We start from the raw sequence: 22,642 nt of genomic DNA, 5'->3' as shown, positions 1-22,642 counted from the left end.
TTGAGAGAATCGTTGTCTTGTCGGTACCTTGCGAAGATCAACCACAAACCGTAAAACAGAGAACACACACAACCCCACTTTTCCTCGCTCCACCCAGAAGAAGAAGGGAGCCAAAAAAGAATCAACACCTCTAGGTCACTCATCATTCAAACGATCGATCCCATATCACCTGATCACGGACCTCCTTTGAGTGTGCGTGCAACAGATCACACAGCCTCGTGTTGCGAGCTCGATCTTTTACCGCTTTCGACCGTGTCATATACCGCTCCGTCGTTTCACCGGTCTGAGAAAGACGAGTCACGTCGAGCTTCCGTGCAATGACATTCCTTTCTACCAATTCAATCATCAACCAATCATCGGCTCTTCCTCAATCCCAACAAAGTCGACCCTCACTTTCTTGCGTCTCGTCTTCCTCCGCCTCACCCTCGCCAACTTCATCTCGTTCATCATCATCCTTTTCCTCGCTCTTCGACACGACGAACCCATTCGGACTCAGACCTCGCCCCTCCGGCGATAGTACCGGGCAAGCTCGGAGAGAGAGTCAGTGTAGCGCGACGAGCTGGGGAAGCATGGGGGAAGGCAATATCTTGGAGGGTGGAGGTGAGAAGGATGTAGAAGGAGATAATAATCATGATGACGCGAATACTCGCTCTCCACCTTCTCCGCCGAGAAACGCCTCGACAGGATCAATACAGACGGTCTCTTCGACATCGTCATCGAATTCCGATCCGGCACTCACCACGCCCGATCTCTCCCATCATGATCAGCTTCCAGCTGTCCTCTCACCGCATGAAGAGACTCCTTCGTCTCCGTCTGACTCTACAACGAGCACCGCTCTCTCAAAGGGCGAAAGTACCCCTCGAGCAGAATTGCCTCCGCCCGTTTGGCCCCTGTCTGCTGCTTCACCTCGAAGACAGGGCATGTTCGATGAACCGATGACGATGGTAACGGATGGCAGCTCGACCGTGTCAAGAAATCCCTCATTGAAAAGGGCAAGTAGCTGGAGGAAAAAGCATGCTAGGTGAGTGGGCATCCCGCATTGTTTTTGACCCCTCGCAACGTTCCTCTTTCGTTGTGTCTTCCCATTCTTGGAAGAAGCCGGGCCTCGCCACAGACTCTGGGCCAATTCGGGACCTTCCTGGCATGTCCCACTTCAACTTACCTTCCTTTATGATCCTTGACACGCTTTCCGGTTACGTCTTGTAGGGCATGACGTCAGGCCTAAGCCGTTAGGACGGATGCGATAGCAACTTTCTCCGCCAGTCTTTCTGTCCCTCCCACACACATTGGCATCGCAAACAGGCAAGAATGAATACTGATGATATGTGCAAATATCCTCCTATGCTACTCACCATTCTTCCTCTTACTCACGAACCACCTCGCCTGGACCTTCCACAACGCAGTCTCGATACACCCCCAACCACGCCTCATCATCATCTTCATGACCCAAGCTTCCCCAACTTTACCACGTTGAAAGGGATTCCTCCTCTCGATGGTCCGTCGCATACTGCTTCGAAATCGGCACCTCCGCCTCCGCCTAGTTCCGAGAATCCTCATCCTAAAGCAACCCCTACAAGCGTGAAACGGCTCTCGGGGGAATCCGGAAACGTCATCGCAGCAGACAAGAAAATCATTGCTCATTCTCCTGCAACGGGTTGTCATATTTCCGCGCCCCTCTCGCCTCCGGCTGGATACCCTCTCCCTTCCTTCCACCCCGGAGGAAGAAGGCATTCATCCACGACCTCCTCCACTCGGTCTCTCGCGTCGTCGGGAGCGAGCATTTCGTCGTCGTCTTCCAGCAGCAAAAGCACCCAGCTCACGCCGCCTCCGCCGAGATGGGCTCAACCGCCCACAATTACCAACTCTATTTCTGGTCGTGCCTTGTCCTTTGGCTCGGCTCAGAGTCGTCCTGATATCAGTTTTGACGACTTTGACCCTGAGTTATTTGAGGGCAAGGAGGACGAATGGATCGAGATCATCAAAGGCATGGAAGGACGAATTGCCATCAAGAGTACACCCGAGCTGTACGATATCATGGTGTGGTTACCTGGTTTTTCGTGAGTGCCGCTGATTTACTCCCCGCCAAACGACTGAGCTGATAAGAAATACAGACTCGATAATATCACAATTGCGACGAGAGGCCATAGGACCATCCACATCGTGGCGGACCAATGGGACGAAGGTGGTGAGTTGGCTTTGTTGAGGATAGAATCCTGTCTGATCGTGTGCCTCAGATCATGCTCAATGGGATATCAAGCTTGGAGAAGATGCCAATCTGAAGTCTGTCAATGCCAAATTCACTGGCAAAGAGTTGCGCGTGACTGGTGAGCTCATCCTCGAGCCCCGCCCCGGACTCCCTTGCTGACAGCATTGATAGTCGCCCGCGAGCAACGTCGAACATATCACAATCCCAAGTCCCGATCTTTCCGTTCCGAACCTTCGACTCCAGCTGTGGAGACGTCTCTCAGCGCTCCGAGCATCACCGCCACTTCTGGCCATAACCCCATCGATCAAGCCTTCGCTCAAACCAATTAGGCTATGGCCAACTGTAACGATAGTACCTAAACCTTTATAATACTGCGTCTGTCCGCGGCACCGATACCGATATCTCGCTCGCTCGCTTGCATACATCGTTTTCGACGACAGGACGAACGCTCGACACCTGCATCGTTGTGACCCGATCTCGTTATTACCCCTTCACCTTCTTTTTGTACATAGCCTATTGACACCCTGCACTCGTTTTGACCTCCGCCCTGACAGTCTGTCTTGCACAGCAGTCTTGAGGTATTGTAGCATAATTTCATTTCCATTATCGATCCCTTTTTTGCCGGTTCTTTGTATAAATTCAGCATATACTTCGTGACCCGTTGTTTCGTGCTTGGGGAGAAGATTCGGCAGGAGTGAGAGCGCTGTTGAGAGTCGAGATAAGAAGAGGTCCAACTAGCGAATCAAGTATGCATTGAAAGCACGATCATTATCATTGAACCAGCACGAGTGGGCTGCTTGACTTGCAGTACTTTGCTCGTCTAATCCTCCAAGGAAAGGTTATGATGCTGGGTAAGTAAAATTACCGATCGCACTACAGGAGAGGCAGAAGCATCAATGTCAACTTGGAAGGTCTGTGCGCTCGACACTGTGATCTGCCCACACCCTCCTTTCGACGACCACACGCACGAACGCACGGTTCACTCTCGTCACAGACGGACAAACAGCATGTCTGAGTTACTTCTTTTCACCTTGTATCTCGTTTGTTTTCCTCTTCTTTCGTCTACTCTGGTCCAGAACTCATTTTTGAATCGTTTGACAGCTGCACCTTGCCCTCTTTCCATCGCTCGTGGGGGTCAGCTTTGCAGACAATCCAGAGGCAGAAAAGTCAATTGTGGCGGTCGTGCGTGGGCGAGAACGTTTGGGCTGACGAGAGCTGGTTCAAGTGAAGCTGAATTTACCAAACAGTCAGATATGTAATGGCTAATACTGCACGACAAACATGAAACAGCGCTCAACAATCACGTCTGCACTGAATGGATATTATTCTCCTGCCCCGTCCAACATGCGCGAACAAAACCAAGACACCAATATGGTCGATCTGAGCGACACCGACACCGACACCGACGCTCTTCTTCCTCCTTCTCATCCGCAATCTCCTCTGCCTATCGGTGAGAACGACCGTTCATCGCTCTTCGCAAACAGTTGCGACACTCAATGGCCAGTCCTTGTGCCCACGTCGCCTTCTCCACACGCGAACACGAGGAAAGATGGCCTAGCAATCCTATCTCAGCCCAATTCGTCTGTGGATGAGACCATCATCCTTCTTTCACCTACTCAATCTGTCAAAAGCACGACTTTGACTGCGAAAAGCAGTAACAGCAAATTATCAGCAACTGCCTCGCCATTCCAAAGCAAGTCTCGAACGAAGAGCATGACGGTGAAACGGCCTTTTACACCACCATCGTTCTTTCCTTCTCCTACTACACGAGGCGGAGTCACCTCCATACCCATTGCAGGTGATGGGGCAGAGATACAAACTCTCTCTCCTAGCACGACAGGTATCCTTGCTGTTGAACAGGGGGCTCCGTGGCAAACTGCTTCAGGCTTGCTGACCCCGAGGAGTTCCGAAGCGGTGAGGATCACCTCCCCTCTTGATCTCAAAAGTGTGACGGAGATGGGAAAGAAGGTAGTCCAATCTGAAGGAAAGGAAAAGACAAAGGCAGGAATCAACGTGGCTGTTCGACAAGAGGGACGAGACGATGCCTCTCCAGCAACAGACGACATTGACATTTCCGATGCGGTTGACACGACGCCTCTCACTCCCTCCAAGCATAGTGCGGACGAGGTTCTCAATATTTACTCTACATCAATTATCGACCTGTCTACGGCTGAAAACAAGGGTAGAGTCGCAACTGCCGATCCTGGATCGACCCCAATCGATACAGAAACTGCGTTCCCTGCGTTCCCCTTCTTCTGTTTTTCCACTCAACCGAACAACATTCCCCTTCCAAAGTCACCCGTCTCCTCGCCAGCAAGAATATCGTCTCCTACGCGGCCGGAGCAAAGCCTCGAGCTTAGTGTGGCAGCAGTCCATCAGTCACCCAGGCTGATCCCACTTCCCCATTCTCCTGAAAATCCGGTGTCACTTCTGCAGATGACAGGACCCGATCGTCCGATGGTCTCCTCAGCCTCGTCCGCTGTAATTTTGAACCAGCTCCTGAATACAATGGATGGAGGCGTACAAAGCCAGGCTCTCAATGAGGCGGTCGAAGAGGTCAAAGAGCTGAAGGAGCTCTGGCTACAGCTTGATGACGCTCATGGGAGATTTTATGGTGGATTAGAGGAGGTAACGGAGAGAATTGGGCAGAGTATCACGAAGTGAGTGGCCCCTTGAGGGGCTGTAGCTCAAGTGCTCATCTCTTGAGACTACAGGCACACTTGCCATACTATGTCCACTTTCAGTCCCCAGATCTTCGATCCGGCCAACTCACACAAGCTCGAGGAGTCGTATGCAACACGGTTATCGACTTTGGAATCGGAGAACTCGTCACTTCGCAAAGCTAAGGAAGAAGTTGAAAGCGAGGTGAAATCGGCGAAAGCAAAGACCGAGCAGCTTTCAACCAAATGTATTGACGCTCAAAGCTCCGCCAAGATGTACAAATCTCAGGCAGATCGACTCCTGATCGACAAAGAGAGGTTGAACAAGAGAACAGAAGATCTGGAGAGAGAGAATGGGCTTTTGGAGAAGAGGAACTCGACACTAGCAAGAGATTTCTTTGCCCTTCAGGATCAGTTGGAGAAGAGAACAGCTGGAGAGGCCAACTATGGCAAGGGAGGAGAGGTGAGGGTTACTACTTCTGCGCTGACCGCGTTAACCAACCCTATCAGCCCGCTTTTGCGATTGTGCTTCTAGAGGGAGAGCCTAGCATGGTGAGGAAGGATCGTGGCCTAAAGCGAAGTCCATGCTGACTCTGGCGCCTCAAGTTTGATCCTGCTCTCCTCAAAAGGGGTCACCGAGGGGGTGAGACTCGTCATCGAGACTCGATTGATCTATCAAAGCTAACGATCAAACGTGGAAACTGTAGGGAGTGAGATGGCGCTCAGCGTTCTAGAGAAAACAAACGTGCTCTGCAATATTGTGATGCCCACTTCCAAACCAGCTGTGATAATGGCGCAGCTGTTCATGGACGTGGTGAGTTTTTGTGCGTGCTAGATGTTTGAACCAGTCGCCAACGAACCCAATGAACCCAATAGGCCCAAACGTCGAAGCTGCTCAAAACAGTGAGGCTGTACTTCGCTCGCGTGACCGCGAACGGGGTGTTGAACTCATCATTGCCACATCTTTAGGTTGGGTCCATCACGAGCTTAACTCAGTTTCGTCAGTTCTGCGACGGATTCAGTTCTCAGCATGATCTATGCACAATAATAGATGTAAATGGTCCTGGAGGGCCATCAGATAAGATCAAAGGTGAATAAACTCCGCCATACCCATGATCCTCTTCGCTTCCGCTGATCATGGTACGTTTCGGTACAACAGCTCTAATGTCATTGTATGCTTCGAGGCAGGCTTGTAGCCTCATAGTTTTAGGTGCTGAGTCTGTGAGTCGCGGTGTCTGGGTCGAATATCATGGTTGTAGAGGGTTGACAGGACCTTATAGTCAAAGCGATATCTCAAGTACCTTCAGCTTTGTCAAAAGCAAGGGAAGTCGGGCAAGATCTACGCGGTGAGATCGACCAAAGATATGGAAGACGATCCTTTCTTGTTCCTGGGACAGGACAGGCTACTGTACGTTGACCAGCTATTCAAGATCGATCCAAGTGACTGGGACGTCCAGTACCAAGTCTGCCGAAGGGTCGGATCGGCATCTGTGGTCTCGATTGCTAGCACATCGCAACCAACGACTAGGCCATTAAGTGTGGCATCAATCCGCACGATCCAACCACCTTCCCCTACTGAAACAGACATTCACTCAGGCGTGGACCAGAGGTATCAAGGTCTGAGGCATAGCGCTTCGACGATGTCCATCTCTTCCACAGCGCCGCAGAATCCAAGGATTTATCCTCCAGAAGAGCTATTGTCAATCAGGCAGACTTCGCCTCTGACCTCCTTCAAACCTCCTCTTTGGCTCAGAGTGACTTCTTCTCCCGCTGGTCCATCACGATCTGAGACGGACAAGGAAAGGGTCGATCGCCTTTTAGAGGAGAGGTCCACATACTCTACCATCAGAAGTCCGTCACCTTCGCAAGTGTCGCATGCTACCACTCCGAAAGCATCTCGACGAGGGATATTCACTTGTTCGTCCACTCCTGAGCAGTCTCCAACCAGACATCGACCCCAAGGTCAAAGCATTGTGGTGCCCATCGATATCACGGTTGACGGCTCGATAGGGGGAAGTCCGCCGGAAAGTGACGAGGATGAGCCGTCCGTCCAACTGCCTCATTCCGCTCTCAAGCATGTCCAAAGACCGACAACCATCAACAACGATGACGACATCACAGAGAGGGGGCGATCCCATTCTATCAGCGTGGCTTCACTTGAGAGAGCTCAAGCGGGGGCGAGACAAGGCTGGAAGGATCGATTGGTGCAACAGAAAAGGGAGTCTGGCGCAGATCGATACCCCATGATGGCGAAGGACAGGACTAACCTATACATCGGTCCTGTCTCCAATGCGAACAAGATTCCACTTGGTTCCGTGTCATCTCCTTCCACTCAGTATTCCGAATTGGGGTCCGGCGACCGTCTGTATGGCTTTCGAGTGGCAGGTGCAGGCCAGAAGGCCAGACCTCAGAGCGAAGAGTATCGAGTGAGTGATTTTTCTGAGGCGTCCGGCGATTCGGGGTGAAGGTCTGCTGATAACGGTCCTGTCTCCAGTAGTTCCTCAGTAATCTCGATCCCAAGCCATGCCATCATCATTATCTCGAAGGACGCTGTCCGAACCGCTCTTGCAAATTTGGACATGATTACGTTTTTTTCGATAGTGAGGTGAGAATGTTGAAGGGACTGGCGAAACGAATCGTGAGTTCTTCTCCATTCGAACCTCACTCACTTTTGCTGAAGCATTTGGTTCCTTAGAAGTGCATAAGGAGCAATGGTAGGCCCTGTCAGAGAAAAGCGGAAGACTGTACCTATGGCCACAGATGTCCAATGGGCGGAAATTGTACCTATGGCAGAAAGTGCTGGTTTTTTAGCCTTCCCGGTGCTCATGACCAAACAGTCCAGGTGGCAGGTTCTGTGATAACATAAGTATTCGTAGCTCCGTAGTATCATCCATACCATGTTTCATGCTCATCACGTCATCCCTCCAGATCATGCGGCTAGTATCGTCATTTCAACACCATTCGCCACCCTGTTCCTGCCACTCGCCACCGCCACTCTTCTCTGTGACGCGCAATTCATCCCCTCCACCTGAGTGAGACGCGTCGATTTACTTTGCTCTGTCTGTAATTTCCGACATTCACCTTTCGTCTTTTGCCTTGCGCTTCACGTACAAACAAATCGTCTGAATCAGCACGCTCACATGTCTCAATCTCCTCAGAGAAGATGACACCGCGTATAAAGGGTCGAAAAGATCCTACTGTCGAAACGGTGGATTCACCAATTCAGACACCAATCAGAGTTCGGCGAGCTAGAGTAGATAGCTCGGGAAAAGCGAAAGCGAAAGCAGGTCCTGGTCCAACTTCGTTGGCCTCGCTACGAAGACGACAACGTCTCGAAAATGACATGGAAGATGAGGAAGATCCACTGGCTATGTCACCTATACAACCCACACCTCATCCGATGACGAGTGCAACTTCTTCTCGTAGACGCACGAAACGAATCCCTGCAACTCAGTACCCACACGAATCGGAATTATACCCGTCTTCGCCTGTCACTATCCCGACTTCTACACCGACGCATGCTCGCAGTACCACAAGATCAGGTGGGAGAGTGACGAGAGCTGCAAAGCGACGGGATAGGGAAGCAGAGGAGTTGAGATCGGGGGATGAAGACCTGATTCCCCCAAGCGAGGATGAGGAATATGAGCGATGGAAAGAACGTAGGAAAGCGAGGCTAGAAGATAGGGTCGAGGTGGAGTTGGTAAGCATGGACGAAGAAGGGGAGGAGGAAGAGGAAGTAGAAGAGATTGAGTATAGAGAGATTTCAGTCCAACCGCAGAAACCTGACAAAGATTCGATAGTAAGCTATAAAGCGCAAGAACCAGGTAGTACAGTCGAGCTCATACCGCGCCAGCCGTCGCTTCACCGTACAACACCACATAGGGTCAAGCAGACATTCGAAACACTCCTTCCCTCACCTCCCCAGCTGATATCACGATCATCGCCTTTCTCGACCACATCCGAGTCCCACTCACTGTCCCGATCTACTTCTCGCGGGACATCCCCCACTCAACCGCTTTCGTTCAGTCAGAACGGAGATGATCCGTTCTTTCCTCGATATTCTATGGAGTCAGAATCAGCCGAAGGAAGACGGTGGGAAGAAAGTGATGACGAGCTGGATCTTATAGGTCAGGAATCGGGAGATTGGCGCAAGGCCAGTGGAGAAGTCCTCACCGATGCGGATGAATTAGTCAACGCTGAAGGACCGATACTTGAAGTGAGAGAGCTCCGACGCGATGGGAGTATCATAGATTCGACCAAGCATGTTGGATTAATCTCACAGCACGAATACGTTCTCGGGAGCGTACCAAAGGAGGATGAGCCAAGCGACAGCCATAGTGGGAGTGGGCAAGAAAAGCTCGGCTTGCAACAAGACCTGGAGATGGCTCCGATCCATATACCTATGGAACACTCCTTTCCAGATCCTGCAACAGAACTACGACATTCACCCAGCCTGTGCAGTTCGCGATCCACCACGCCGCAGACCGTTCCGCTCTTCAACGGGATCGACCTATCCCAGTCACTACCAGGAGAGTCCCCGGGCAAGCCAACCTCTATAGATCAAGCTGGATCTTTCTCATCTTTCCCTCAAACCGTGCCCGAGTTCGAAACTTTTGGACCTTTTTCGATCTTTCCGAGCTCTCCTGGGAAGCCTGGTACACCGCACCGTCCTTGGGGTTCTGGACATCCACCTGTCCTTCCCGTACTATCACCCAGCACGCCACCGTTTTCATCTCCCCCGAAAGAGATCACCATGCCTCCACCTAGAAGTGCTGATCTGACACAGGGACACCTTGCGTCTTTTCCACGAACATCTCAGCACCATACAAGTCCATCAGTCATCGGTCGACCACCTGAGTACTCGGCCAGACTACGCACAGCTCAGAGAGGGTCATCCCCAGCCGCCGATCTTTCGTCCATCTTCGCAGCGGTCGCCAATCCAGCACCTGTTCCTCTGCTTCAGGTACCCGATTCTCTCCCTGCAGCCGACCCAGCCCTCGAGCAGTTCCGTACCGCCAGGACTTTTCGAACTCGTACGGTACTTCAATTACAACCGTACACGAAAGAGCGACAGATCTATGAAGCAGCTTTGCGCAAAGGAGGATTCAAGAAAGGCAAGAAAGCTGTTGCCGATGCAAGAGAGATCTCGCCGAACGAGGAAGACAAAGATGAGGAAGGTCAAGTGGATGAGAGCTCTGAAGCGAGTCTTAATGAAGTAGAGTCATCAGAAAGGATTGTGATCGGGAATGCTCCGCCTGAACAGACAAAAAGAGCTCGTACTCCCAGAACTCTTATTGATGCCGATCTCGACGAGTATTTCTTGGAACATGGCACTGCTCCGGACGAAACAGATCCGAAGGTAGCGCGAGAACTGCAGCAGATCGCGAAACGGAGAATGCGAGCCGCCAAGGAGGAGAAAAAGCGAGTGAGAGATGCCGAGAAAGAGAAGAGACAATTCGACAGACTCATGAAGGATATGCATGGTGAGAAGACGGGATCAGAGGAGAGCGATCGAGTGAGTGCCTAATCTGGTGGACGATTTCCGAACGCATGTTGATGGCTACATATCTTAGGAAAAGCCATCCGTGAAAACACGGAAGGACCCACCGAAAGCTCGAGCTACTTCTGTCAGACGCACCCCAGGAGGCACCAGAACATACGCAAGGAAGAATAAAGGGCACCCACAGCCCGCTCTACGTTCTTCCTCCGATTCGGATAACATTCCTCCTCAAGCTTTCCCGTCTCCCTTCGTCTCTCCTGCGAAGAGCCTTACAAGAAGTCCGACTGCCTCATTTCGCAGCGCTTTCTCTGGCGGCAATGATATCGATATGGACATTGGTTATGGTCAACCGCAAATTTTCACGTTCGACGAATTTCCGACGCATCTGTCACCGTCCGTACAACGTGATTCTTTCCCCATCCTCGATGTAAATCGGTCCCCGCCTATACGCGCTCGGACAGTGGATCCGGTTTCGCCAAGCGATTGTAGCTCTTCCGGAGCAGACTCTGTCCACGATCAACGGAAGAGAATTGCAAGGCGAATGATGCCTGCTGCGATGCTGAAGAAGCTCGAGGCCGAAGAGCTTGCTAGGCAGCAGAGGAGGGAAGAGAAGAAGCGAAGAGATCAAAGAGCGAAACTATCGCCATTGAGACCTGGTAGAGCAGTGATTCGACGCGGTGCTGGACACGATACATTGGATATCGCAGCGATGTTCTCGGACGAAGACAACGATGATACTCCCCCAGTGACACCTTCTGTTCACGGTAGGCTCAACTCGATCGAACAGCCGATCGTCGTCTCAGGCGGAAGTGACTCATCTTCTGAGGCTGCCGAGGACAACCAGACGGAACACACTCTTGCTCGCTTGCATCGGGGAGATTTTGAAGGTATCGTCTCGGGCAATCGTTGGAAACCGACCGAACCGAAGAAGCCCGTCGATCCCCGACACAAACACCGCTCGTCTCATTCCCGTCGACCAGCACTTGGACTAGTGAAGCGTGTCCGTGCTTCCCTCAGCGAGGGAAATCGGGCGATGGTGCAAACTCGCATCGATTTCCCAACATTGAACAAGTCTCCAGCTCCGTCTACAAAGAAGCGGAAACGCAACGGTCAATCTCGCAAATCCCGTCCCGCAATTCGTCTTGATGATCATGTGATCTTCGCCACTGCTGATTTTGAGTTTGAGAGCCAAGACGACCTTCGACCGATCCTACCTGGCCCGGCGAAAGTCCGCACTTTTGCGCGAACACAGTCAAGATCGCTTCCTGCACTCCCTGCGGCCCCTGCCCCGGACTTTCTGGACACTGGGATTGGGAAGGCAAGATCGTGGGCCAACTTTGATCGATTTCCTATCGACTTCGATATCACTCCTTTACCTTCTGGTCTATATTGCGAGGAGAATTCGGTCCCGGGAAGCGGGCATCTGAAGAGACTAGTAGGACAGCTCAGAAACGATCCTTCGACTCAAATATACATCGAAAACGTTTCAGCGTATGGTATCGACCTCAAGAGTGATACGCCACCGGCTTCCGTGCAAGAGGTGGTCAATCTGGTGTTCGATTCTGTTTATCGACAACTGGTCACCATCGCAAATGAAGATTCCGATGAAATTCTGATGCTCGGTCCATTCACCTTCTTCGGAACTTATATTTCTTCTCGTCGTCACCACATCGTGGACAACCTCGAAGGCTTACGATCCGACCTAGCTGACGCTGTGCGGCAGCTCAATCTCAAACTCAACAGCATCAATGTCGATCGTGTGCGAGCTCGAGCCGCGAAGGACGCAATGCTTCGGCTTCGATGGTCTATATTCGAGATCGTTTGTTGTGTCAGCAATTCGGAAGCAGTGGGAGGAGAAGCACAGAACGCACTCATACAGGACTGCGCAAGTGCCGTGCTGTGTCAGTTGCTGTCCGGAGGTTTCGACAAGACGATACGACCGCTCAAGCTCATCATGAGAGGCGAGTCCGACTCGGCAGAGATCTCAGACCTATCTGTCACCGTGTGGATCTCACTCATCCACTCTACGTCCGCTTGGGACGAGCACCAGAATTTGCCAGAAGGAAGCACATTCTTGTCATGCCTCCATCGTGCCCTTGACCAGGTATTCTACCTCGATCAGACTGGTCCCATAGCGGCAGAACGTATCTGGTTTCTGATTTTTGGTCTCTGTGCTCTATCCCAATTCGATGTGGATGGGAAGATCAGTTCAGTCTTCATATCGGCTCCGCGATGGTCGCTAGTCCGACGTGCAGTTGGTCTCATCAAGGTGGCTTTCGATGAGGAAGCTGAGAAAAAAGCCAAATCCGACCAACTCCAAGGCCGCGATCGTTACGTCAAGGTGATGATGGCCCGGTGTGTCTGGTTATCAGCTGTCTGGAGCTGGTCGTTCGATCGCGAGAGCTTTTCGGTTGCAACACGGGATTTGGGTGTGATCTTCAAAAATCGGCAGTACCGAAATCTACCTACTGAGCCTTCGGTCGACTACCCCAGCTTCATCACTCGCTTCGACATGTCGCTGACCGCCGCAGAAGATACAAAGAGAGAGACTGCTTTTGAACTGTATCTTCGTTTGGTGTGCGTAGCGGCCTCTGACATCATATCGGCTGCCCAATCGCTCAGCGAAGCTCAACAAGCTGAGAGAGACGTACAACGACTGGTGATGTCCATCATTCCTGTCAGTGCGGTGAAATTCAACCGAATCTTCCCACCTTCCGCCAAAGATCTCGGTCAACTCATCAATCGATACTCGACGATGATTGCAGCCTGCTATTTCTCGCCTTCGCTTCTGACTTATCTTTTGGCTAATTCGAGAAAATGGTCGCTTTTCGAGCAAGCGGATCTTGACTCTAGACAGATCTGTATTAGAGGCTTGATGTACCTGGCAGTAGCTTGTCGACATCATCGGCAAGCTCTTACTTCGGTAGTCGATCGATTTGCAGAGATTCTAGGTACTCTACAAGGAGAGCTGGAGAAGCACCATCAACCGTCTACAGTCGCACCCGCGTTGGCTCCTGGTAGACTGGAGATAGAGCGGACCATGGTCTTGGTCGTCACATGTTTCCAACAGATTATCAAGCATCACTCGTTCGATGTGCAGGAGCAAGCGAAGCCTGTCTATCCAGACCCAAGTCTACTGCATGAGAGTAAGTGATATCCCGCATTGACAACGTGAACCACACTGACCTGGCTATCGACTAAGGTTGGACAATACATATATTTGATCTCGAATTAGCAAAAGACCTGAAATGTGGGCTTGAAGTGATCGCTACAATCCAAGCATTCCTCGATACTCGGGCTTCAGCTCTTCCTCGATTAGCTCGTCAACGTCGTGAGGCGAAGGAGAAAGACAGTCACCAGAGCGAGAGTATGGACGAGTTCGGTTCACTTGGGATCGACTTCAACGATGTTGATATGCTGGCCTTGGGCGGAGAAGTGGAAGGGAGAGAAGATGATCCGGTCGAGAAGCAGGACAAGGAATTTGCGGATGTGAGTTCGTACCGCAATCAAGTCGGCAAATTTCTTGCTCGTGGGTGGGAGATTTGAAGGCTGACGGAAGTCTCGCTGCTACGTCAGATCATCGAAAATGTCCTTTCGCCGAAGATCTACAGATTGTTGTCCGATATGCTACCACCGGTAGCGGAAGATAATGCAAAAGCTACTTTTCATGACGCCGACCGTCACATGTTCATCAGCAAGCTCACCAAGTGCTGGTCAGATTGCGCAGCAGTTTTGGTGGTCGAACATCAGAAGCTGGTGAGTATCGGGTGCAGTAAAATAGGGCAGTAATGGACGCTGATTTCCGTTTTACCTCGTTTCAGGACTGGTCGACTTTTATCTCGCCCTTTGGGAGACAGTCATGGGCTCGATTAGGGGACGAGAAGGGACGGGTACAGGTCGGATTGCATTTCATGTTGAATGTCGCACAATTGGATCCAGGGTCGTTCGTCGTGAGTGTTGTTTCGTCGTCAATGGATCGACATCGCATAGATAGCCGCTAATCACGTTCAGTATGTTCAGCATTACGACGAAGATTTCGTTGCGCTCTTTTTCCAAGTGATCGGTACCGACAAACTCACGGTTGAGCACAAGTTCTTTTCGTCTTTGCTCCTCATGCCAGGAGCGATGGAAGATCCTCTGCTCGCTCCATTGAAAAACGTAGAACCATTAGAAAGGGAATTGGATAGGAGTGGATTCATGGAGATTCGAGGGGAAGTTTTACAAGGTGAGTTGGAGCCCGCCTCATCCCATCTGATCGGCCAGGCAACATCACCGACAGGACCACGCTTTGACCAAGCAACATCTCCAAGCGGACACAAACTGATAGACCTTTGATTTCGTTTGCAATCATAGCGATATTCGGGGTCATACCAGATCTGTTGAGATCAGGACGTACACCCGCTTCAACCAAATCATTCGTTTACAGATGTATAAACCTGCTTGTCTCGTCATTAGTGTCCTATAATAATGTGAGTCTTATGGTCTCCTTTCTCCCCCTCCCTCCTGTCTTCCCGCTTTGATTTCCGCGACATCATCCCGGTCCCTCTCCATCCTCGATGTCTCATCTGGTTCTTTGAGACGTACGCACTCTTGCTGACTCCAACGACCTCAGTCGATCGAACCCTCAAAGGTCATTCACAAAGAATCATATCACGCATTTGTAATTACCACCATCAGAGATCTGACCCGTTTAGCGGGAGAGTTCATGACAGCTTCGTCAGTACCAGCATTGAAGCAGTTGTTGTAATGTTTACACCACCACAAGGGCATTGGCGAGGAAGGTGAACTTCCAAAGCATGAGAAGAGCCACCGATGATGCATATATGAAGTATGAACTGCGCTATTCTCTGGCTGGCTCTCACAATGTCGAATGGGACATCGTCTCGAGGCTGAGAGAAGTTCGAGGATACACAAACAATCATGCATGCTCAAAGTACTATACACAATGGAAGTTCAATGGTGGTTGATTCAGGACTGGTATTGTTTACCTAGATCGCGTAATGTTAGCGCACGAGTCAGCTCATTGATTCTGCATCTGGCGGTCCGTTGAAGTTGTAGAGACTCACGAAGGAACTTTGCAATTGTCTCCAATTGTATATTACTCGTACCCTCGTAAATCGCTCCAATCTTGGAATCTCGCCAGAACTTCTCAAGTCCGACTTCACGTACGAATCCTATGGCAAAAAAGTGTTTCGCCTGATCAGTCAGAGTATAGAGGCTACGTTCCGAACAGAGCTGACCTTGACCACCTGCCCATTCGATAGCTTGGCCAGAGGCTTTCTGAGCAACAACAGAAGAGAAATATCTAGTCAAGTCTTAGTGTCAGCGGAAGATTACAATTGCAAGGGGTTCTGGGAGCGACATACTTCGCCATCGCTGCTTCTTTCGTGAACGGTCTTCCTTCCTCCTACATTCCATCCAAATGCTGCATCAGCTCGTCGGACTCTGATACGCCGGCCCTTGACTCACCTTCAGCCTAGCCGCGTTGTAAGTCATCAATCTCGCCGCCTCAATCTCCGTTGCCACTTCGGCAAATTGGAATCCCATTCCTTGAAATTCTCCCACGGGTTTACCGAATTGCTTTCTCTGGAAAGCATAAGTGAGGGATTTGTCAAATGCGCCTTGGGCCAACCCGACCATCTGAGCTGCGATACCTATACGACCTTCATTGAGGATCTCGATGGCGATCTATAGTGTGGTGGGGACCACTGAGCTTCTAGCTACGTCCCCGACGGCGACAAAACCAACCTTGTACCCTTTACCGATCTCTCCGACAATGTTCTCCTTGGGGATCTTGACATCGTCGAAGTTGAGCAAACATGTGGAAGAGGCTTTTATACCGAGCTGAACGGCAATTGAGGGCGCATATCAGCTGCTGAGCAAAGGAGGGAATGTAAACAAAGCATAGGTCACCTTCTTCTCCTTCTTAGCAATCTGCACACCCATGTCCTTTGTCATAACAAAGCATGTGATACCCTTGTACCCCTTGGATGGGTCCACGTTGGCGAACACCTGGAGCGTTTGGTTAGCTTTCCCCCGCCTCGTGGCTGTTCTTATGCATTTACGGACCAAGAAAGTTTCGGCTTCGGCGGAATTTGAGATCCACCTATGTTCAAAGGTGAATGTCAGCTGATAGTAGTGGCATGGACAGCACATGGTTAGCTCACATCTTGCTTCCATTCAGCACGTAAAAGTCGCCACTCTTGTCTAGCTTGGCGGTGGTTTGAAGGGCAAAGGCGTCTGAGCCTGAGGCTGGTTCGGACAGACAGAACGAGCCGACCTGGGAGGTCGGATATTGATCAGCAAAGCTCGTGTTCAAGGTTATTGCTGCGGTCTCATGGGGAAGCACCACACTGCTAGATCTGCAAGGTATGACAAAGTAAAGGATGAGCTGACATACCTTGGAGGTGGCAAGATCGGGCAACCATTTCTCTTGAATCTCTGGACTTCCGTAGATCCTGAGAACAGTGTTTACAAGTGTGTTGTGAACGTCGCAAAGGACAGCGACCGAGGGATCCACTCGAGCGAGCTCCTACGAGGAGCGCTCATATCAGTTCCACCAATCATTTGTCGGCGGACGGTGAACACTCACTTCGATGGCGATGATGGCTGATGTGAAAGAACATTCCGATCCCCCGAAATCTGCTTGAGTCTCGATTCCCATCAACTAGTCACCATATATCACCATCAGCTCTTGTCCTTTCCAGTTCGATAACGAACGAGAACTCGAACATCGGAAGCAAGCGACTCACGCCGTTGTCAAATAAGCCTTTCACGATCTCCGGATCCATCTGTTCCTTCTCGTCCATCTCGCTGACTTTGGGCGCAATGACATCTTCTGCGAACCTTCTCACCGTCTCACGGAGCATGTTCTCTTCTTCTGTGAAGTTCCATAGCGACAGAGGCGTATCGATAGCTTCCCGTGTGAGCTCTTGGACCTGACGGACGGGGGCTGTGGTCCGAAGTGTTCTCAGCGGCGTTGAAGCGGTCATAGGTCGGAGGAGGAGCGAGGATCTTGCGCGAAGTGTTCGAGAGAGCATGGTGGATACTAGATGGGGTGGTTATTAAGAGGTAGATATGTGAGCGTTCTGATAGGGACAGCAGTGAGAGCAAGGCAGTTGATGATTGAGTTGTTTGTCCAGTCACGTTGAATGCAGTTGGGTGAAACGCAACCTCGATGGAGACAGATTCACAGACGTCCGGGTACTTCAATCACGCTTATTGCCGGTGAACCGGCTCGTCATCCTGGTGAATCACTTGTTCACTCATCCCATATTGGCCGAAGCCAGATGAGATGATATAAAAACTCGGAGATGTCCACGTGGGTGACGTCAACACAATGTCAACCTCCGTCACCGTCCGACGCCGACCTCTGCTCACGCGGTATCCCACTTCCAAGTCGAGAGTCGCAGCAACGATCCCACCCATAAATAAGCGGAATCAGCGAGGTCGGGTCATGACTGCTCAGACTACTATACGGACACAATCCCAATAAGAAAAACATCAAGCAACGAGAGAAAATGTACCTTCTCGCTATCAATTGCGGATCTTCCTCCATCAAGGGGAAGTTATTCTTCATAGCCAATACATTCGAGCTCCATGCGAATCTGGCAGTATCAAATATCAGCTCGAAGGGCGAGAAGGTGAAGATCAAGATTGACTGGGAAGAAGGCAAGGGGGAGAACTCTGTGGAAGAAGGTGAGGACGGCGATAAAGTCGAATGTGAGTCGTCCACGTTTACCGTGTCTTCCTGTCTACGTATTCGTCACAAAGTGGGGAAAGCAATGATGGGCGGCTGACCCATCCGCTAATGCTGACAGACTCCACGCTCGTTCCGAATCTCCTCGAACATCTCGTCAATAGCAGTCATGTGAACAAGGAAAACATCAAATACATCACCCACAGAGTGTGAGCACTACCTTCGATTCTCGTTTCTCGAAGAACAGTAGTGACATGATATACGTGGTGCTGCGCAGCGTTCACGGAGGAACGCACACTCGCGGAATTGTCATCACAAAGGAACATGCAGAGGGTCTTGCGGAGATGGACAAGCTTTCAGAGTTTGCTCCTTTACACGTGAGCACGGTCGTGTGTGGTAGGCATAGTTGTAGACCAAGGCTGATGATTTCTCGTTGTAGAATCACCACGCCGTTCTAGCCGTTCGATCGTGCCTCGATGCGTTGCCCGAACACACCTCTTTGCTCCTCTTTGATACTCTTTTCCACGTGAGATTGCATGTCGATTCCTGTCCTATTCTGGCTGACTCTCGTCTCTCGAAGCAAACCATCCCACCAGAAGTCTACACTTATGCCATTCCACCACCCGAAAAGGAGACTGCCATGCCTCTTCGCAAGGTCTGTTCGACTGTTGAGCTGTTCTTACGCGTTGAGGTGTAGGAGACTGACAGAATGCATGCGCCAAAGTACGGATTCCACGGTCTTTCCTACGCTTCAATCACATCATCCATCGCCCAACATCTCAACAAACCTGTGGAGGACGTAAACATTGTGGTTGCACACTTGGGTAGTGGAGCTTCCTCTTGCTGTATCAAAGGAGGAAAGTCAATCGACACAAGTGAGTGAAGCGTTCATGAACTGTCAGAGAAACGAATGACCGCCTGAAGCTCGTTCGCTGATCACACTTGGTTAAAAGGTATGGGTCTTACACCTCTAGAAGGTCTCATTGGAGGAACACGATCTGGAACCATTGACCCGACTGCCATCTTCCATCATACTGCTGGCGCAGCGGAAGATGCTGGATACACCGACTACTCTGTCACCAAAGCGGAGATCATCTTGAACAAGTGAGGTCTCCCTTACGATCAAAGATGGGCGCCAGTTAACGACTCTTTGTCTACAGGAAATCCGGTCTCGCTGCACTCGCAGGAACCACCAACTTCGGTCTGATCCTCACTCGTCTCGACCCTTCCACGTGTTCCCAGGAAGAGCACAAGGCTGCCAAACTTGCATACTCCGTCTATGTCGACAGACTGATGGGCTTCGTCTCTCAGTACCTTTTCAAGCTTCTTTCAACTCTCCCACTCGAAAAGATCGACGGATTAGTCTTCTCAGGAGGGATCGGGGAGAAGGGTGTTCAACTGAGAAAAGACGTCTTGGAGAGACTGGGTTGGTTGGGTGCTCGAGTCGATGATGCTAAGAACGGCGGTAAAGGGGGTGTTCAAGTGAGGGAGATCACCAAGCAGGGGAGCAGATTGAAGGGTTGGGTCGTGGAAACGGACGAGGAGGGTTGGTGTGCCAAGATGGCCAGGGATGAGTTTGGATTTTGATCGGGGTGCGAAACTGATAAGGGAGAGGTGGTAACATTGGGAAGGAGCTGCCTGGATTGATTGATTGCTGCATGCATATAGATTCACGGACATGGCTGGCGACAGTGTGACCGATCAGCACCGAGCAACCAACAGAGCACAGATCGTCCCTGGGAGGAGATTACGTGTCACCGGTCCGAAATATCCTTTGGGTGCCTGACTCATCGGAATTTAGGCGGTTTTGAAGAATAAAGTAGTGGTTGTGTCAGCTGACATTTCGCTCTGATTTCTTGTTAGTGATAATTCGTTGATTGCATTTATTGTTTTCTAGAGCATGCCCAGCTTTTCTCTCGCATATACCCAGCGCATGTGATACCCGGCCGATCTTCACCCGTCCTCCAACCGTTCGTAATACCCGGGAAGAAGTGTGCCCAGTGAGCGGGATAGTCACCCTCTCTCTCTCTCTCTCTGTATATATACCCTCAGTTCGTCATGAGCTTCGTTGGGGCGCATCTCATCCCCCGGTTTCACAATCCCGTTCGGCTCGCTCTGTCCTCTGCACAACGTACATATCACACCAATACGACATCCACTCCTATCATACCCTTACCAGACGGATACACCATCTATCGGAATCATAAAGATATCATACCTTCAACGATGACCGAATCTCAACCCCGTCCAGACCAGATATACACCTCCTCCATCCCGTCTCCACCTCTGCCCCGTACCACGGTGTTCAACTATCTATTCCCGCCTGATCGGAGATACACCGATTACCCTTCCCAGAACCCATCCACACCATCTTTCATAGATGGGTTGACGGGACGCACTCTGACCAGAGATGGACTGGAGGTTCAGGCGAAACAGCTTGCTGCGGGGTTGAAGAAACGGGGAGTGAGAACGGGTGAGGTGGGATGCATTTTCGGGATGAACAGTCTGGATTGGGCAGTGGCTTGTTTCGGATTACAAGCTCTAGGAGTGGTAGTGTCCCCCGCCAATTATGCTTAGTGAGTCGTTCAATGTCCAAACACAGCTGCAGCCCACGCCAAAACATATACTCTGACTCATACGGGTCCTCCTTCACGTTTCTTTCGAATGAGGACTTTTCACTTACCTTTAACCCTCACTCTCGCTAGCACACCGCCCGAGCTCCTCCATCAACTTCGCGATTCCACCTCATCACTGACGTTCGTCCAACCGGCCTTGCTCCCCGTCCTTCTCGAAGCTCTGAAACTCGATAAATCCTATTCAATCCCTTCTAATCGCATCTTCCTACTCTGCTCCAAAACCGATAAACCGAAGGATACTAAATACGAAACACTCGAAGAGGTCCTGGAAGATCTGCCGAAGGACAAGTTGGATGAGGTTGTTCAGAAATACGTGGATGGGCTGGAGAAGAAGACGGCCTATCTGTGTTATTCGAGCGGGACGACGGGGAGAGGGAAGGGTGTAGAGACGAGTCATCATAATGTGACGAGTCAGGTGGGTCTGGACCTCCTTCTCATGAAACACGGTAGGGATCAGTCGGCTGATATGGTCTGCGATACAGATCCAGGCCGTCAATCTGGTTTATGAGCGGATGAACCCCGAGGACGTGCTGTTGGGTATCCTTCCCTTCAGTCATATCTACGTCAGTGTGACGTTTCGGTGACATCGAGTGTTGCTAACAAGCTGAGTAACCCCTAGGGCCTGACCGTGTAAGTTGATACCTTGTTCCACTTGTGTCAAAGACAAGTCATTGTCATCTTGAGTGTAGACTACATCGGGATACTCTCGACTGAACAAAGCTGATCGGACCCTTGGACCTCTTAGGGTCTTGCAACAACCATTGACCTACAACGGATCGGTCGTAGTTCTGCCTCGGTTTGAAGAAGCACCTGTACTCAAGGCGATCGAGAAGCACAGGATCACCTGGGGTTTGGTCGTCCCACCTATCCTCATCGCACTGCTAAACTCATCCAACGTGACCAAGACCACTCTCTCGTCCTTGCGGGGATTACAATCTGGTGCAGCGCCACTCTCATCCGACTTGATCAAAGCTTTCGAATCTCGATATCACCATATCCGAATCACACAAGGCTACGGATTGACCGAGACCACGCCCGTGGCGCACGTCATGACCCTGGACGAGGCGAGACATCATCCCGGCAGTATTGGAAGGATAGCACCTACTTATCAAGCGAGACTGGTGAATAACGACACGGGTAAAGACTGTGAGAAGGGGGAAAGGGGTGAATTGTGGTTGAGGGGTCCGAGTGTGATGAAAGGATATTGGAGAAACGAGGAGGCTACACGAGGTGTGTTTGCAGAAGGCGGTTGGTTTATGACGGGAGACGTGGCGGTGATCGATGAAGAGGGTTATTTCTCGTAAGTCGGATTCCGTTCTTGAAGTCTGAAAGAGATCAGGAGAGAACGGGATCGGCGGGAAGACGCGGAAGCTGACAGAAGGATGCTTTTCAGTATCGTAGACAGAGTCAAAGAGCTGGTCAAATATAAAGGATTTCAAGTCCCACCTGCGGAACTGGAAGCTTTGCTCCTTTCTCATCCGGGCGTCGCGGACGTTGGTGTCATTGGAATCTGGTCAAAAGAACAAGCTACAGAACTCCCTAGGTCAGTCTGCGGTGCGAAATCCAGTGTCTTTGTAGAGCCAAAAAAAAAACCCCAAAAAATCAAGCTGACGTCTCGTTTCGTAGAGCATACATCGTACCCAGAGGTGGAATACCGAGTTCGAAAGAGGAGAAGATCCGACTCAGTATCGAAGTTCAGAAATGGGTAGAGGGGAGAGTATCGAACCATAAGAGACTGCGAGGGGGCGTGATCCTCATAGAGGCGATACCGAAATCGCCAAGTGGCAAGATATTGAGGAAAGATCTGAGGGTCTTGGCGAAGAACGACGAGGAGAAGGAGGAAAAGGTGAAAAGTGGAAGAGTAAATGCAAAGCTGTAATTGGGATGATGAAAGTCAGCTGGACTCGGGGGGAGAGATAGATGGGGGATTGGGACGGAGAC

At 50.9% G+C, this 22,642-nt stretch overlaps 5 protein-coding genes across 5 annotated transcripts; 4 read left to right on the top strand and 1 right to left on the bottom strand.

Annotated features, from left to right (window-relative positions):
• Positions 1 to 317: 317 nt before the first annotated feature.
• On the top strand, positions 318 to 2,535 carry IAR55_002998 (uncharacterized protein; the record flags this gene model as incomplete). Its single annotated transcript, XM_066946109.1, has 5 exons — positions 318 to 1,021; positions 1,404 to 2,057; positions 2,112 to 2,185; positions 2,235 to 2,324; positions 2,378 to 2,535. 5 exons carry the CDS (start codon positions 318 to 320, stop codon positions 2,533 to 2,535), a joined length of 1,680 nt encoding a protein of 559 aa, XP_066803610.1.
• A 952-nt stretch (positions 2,536 to 3,487) lies between these two features.
• IAR55_002997 (uncharacterized protein) lies at positions 3,488 to 15,113 on the top strand (the record flags this gene model as incomplete). The annotated part of the gene is made up of 19 exons (XM_066946108.1): positions 3,488 to 4,866; positions 4,921 to 5,329; positions 5,377 to 5,418; positions 5,473 to 5,509; positions 5,574 to 5,680; positions 5,836 to 5,956; positions 6,026 to 6,087; positions 6,147 to 7,292; positions 7,364 to 7,504; positions 7,562 to 7,580; positions 8,025 to 8,665; positions 8,720 to 10,381; positions 10,440 to 13,512; positions 13,569 to 13,855; positions 13,943 to 14,122; positions 14,188 to 14,316; positions 14,387 to 14,591; positions 14,720 to 14,835; positions 14,979 to 15,113. The coding sequence occupies 19 exons, from the start codon at positions 3,488 to 3,490 to the stop codon at positions 15,111 to 15,113; spliced, it is 9,891 nt and encodes a 3,296-aa protein (XP_066803609.1).
• Positions 15,114 to 15,334: 221 nt separating this feature from the next.
• IAR55_002996 (uncharacterized protein) lies at positions 15,335 to 17,406 on the bottom strand (the record flags this gene model as incomplete). Its single annotated transcript, XM_066946107.1, has 12 exons — positions 15,335 to 15,354; positions 15,433 to 15,540; positions 15,607 to 15,671; positions 15,733 to 15,773; positions 15,836 to 16,054; positions 16,115 to 16,210; positions 16,280 to 16,378; positions 16,436 to 16,472; positions 16,534 to 16,646; positions 16,767 to 16,898; positions 16,959 to 17,033; positions 17,119 to 17,406. 12 exons carry the CDS (start codon positions 17,404 to 17,406, stop codon positions 15,335 to 15,337), a joined length of 1,293 nt encoding a protein of 430 aa, XP_066803608.1.
• A 480-nt stretch (positions 17,407 to 17,886) lies between these two features.
• Positions 17,887 to 19,652, top strand: IAR55_002995 (acetate kinase; the record flags this gene model as incomplete). Its single annotated transcript, XM_066946106.1, has 8 exons — positions 17,887 to 18,088; positions 18,187 to 18,274; positions 18,343 to 18,442; positions 18,505 to 18,591; positions 18,646 to 18,720; positions 18,790 to 18,940; positions 19,019 to 19,169; positions 19,226 to 19,652. The coding sequence occupies 8 exons, from the start codon at positions 17,887 to 17,889 to the stop codon at positions 19,650 to 19,652; spliced, it is 1,281 nt and encodes a 426-aa protein (XP_066803607.1).
• A 639-nt stretch (positions 19,653 to 20,291) lies between these two features.
• Positions 20,292 to 22,580, top strand: IAR55_002994 (uncharacterized protein; the record flags this gene model as incomplete). The annotated part of the gene is made up of 7 exons (XM_066946105.1): positions 20,292 to 20,641; positions 20,771 to 21,116; positions 21,184 to 21,264; positions 21,321 to 21,331; positions 21,447 to 22,001; positions 22,095 to 22,244; positions 22,328 to 22,580. 7 exons carry the CDS (start codon positions 20,292 to 20,294, stop codon positions 22,578 to 22,580), a joined length of 1,746 nt encoding a protein of 581 aa, XP_066803606.1.
• Positions 22,581 to 22,642: the final 62 nt, after the last annotated feature.

The sequence above is a fragment of the Kwoniella newhampshirensis genome, chromosome 5, assembly GCF_039105145.1.
Source record: "Kwoniella newhampshirensis strain CBS 13917 chromosome 5, whole genome shotgun sequence".
In the NCBI taxonomy this organism is placed as follows: Eukaryota; Fungi; Basidiomycota; class Tremellomycetes; order Tremellales; family Cryptococcaceae; genus Kwoniella; species Kwoniella newhampshirensis.
Note: the sequence above shows the minus strand (reverse complement) of the source record. Positions and strands in the feature narration are given on the sequence as shown.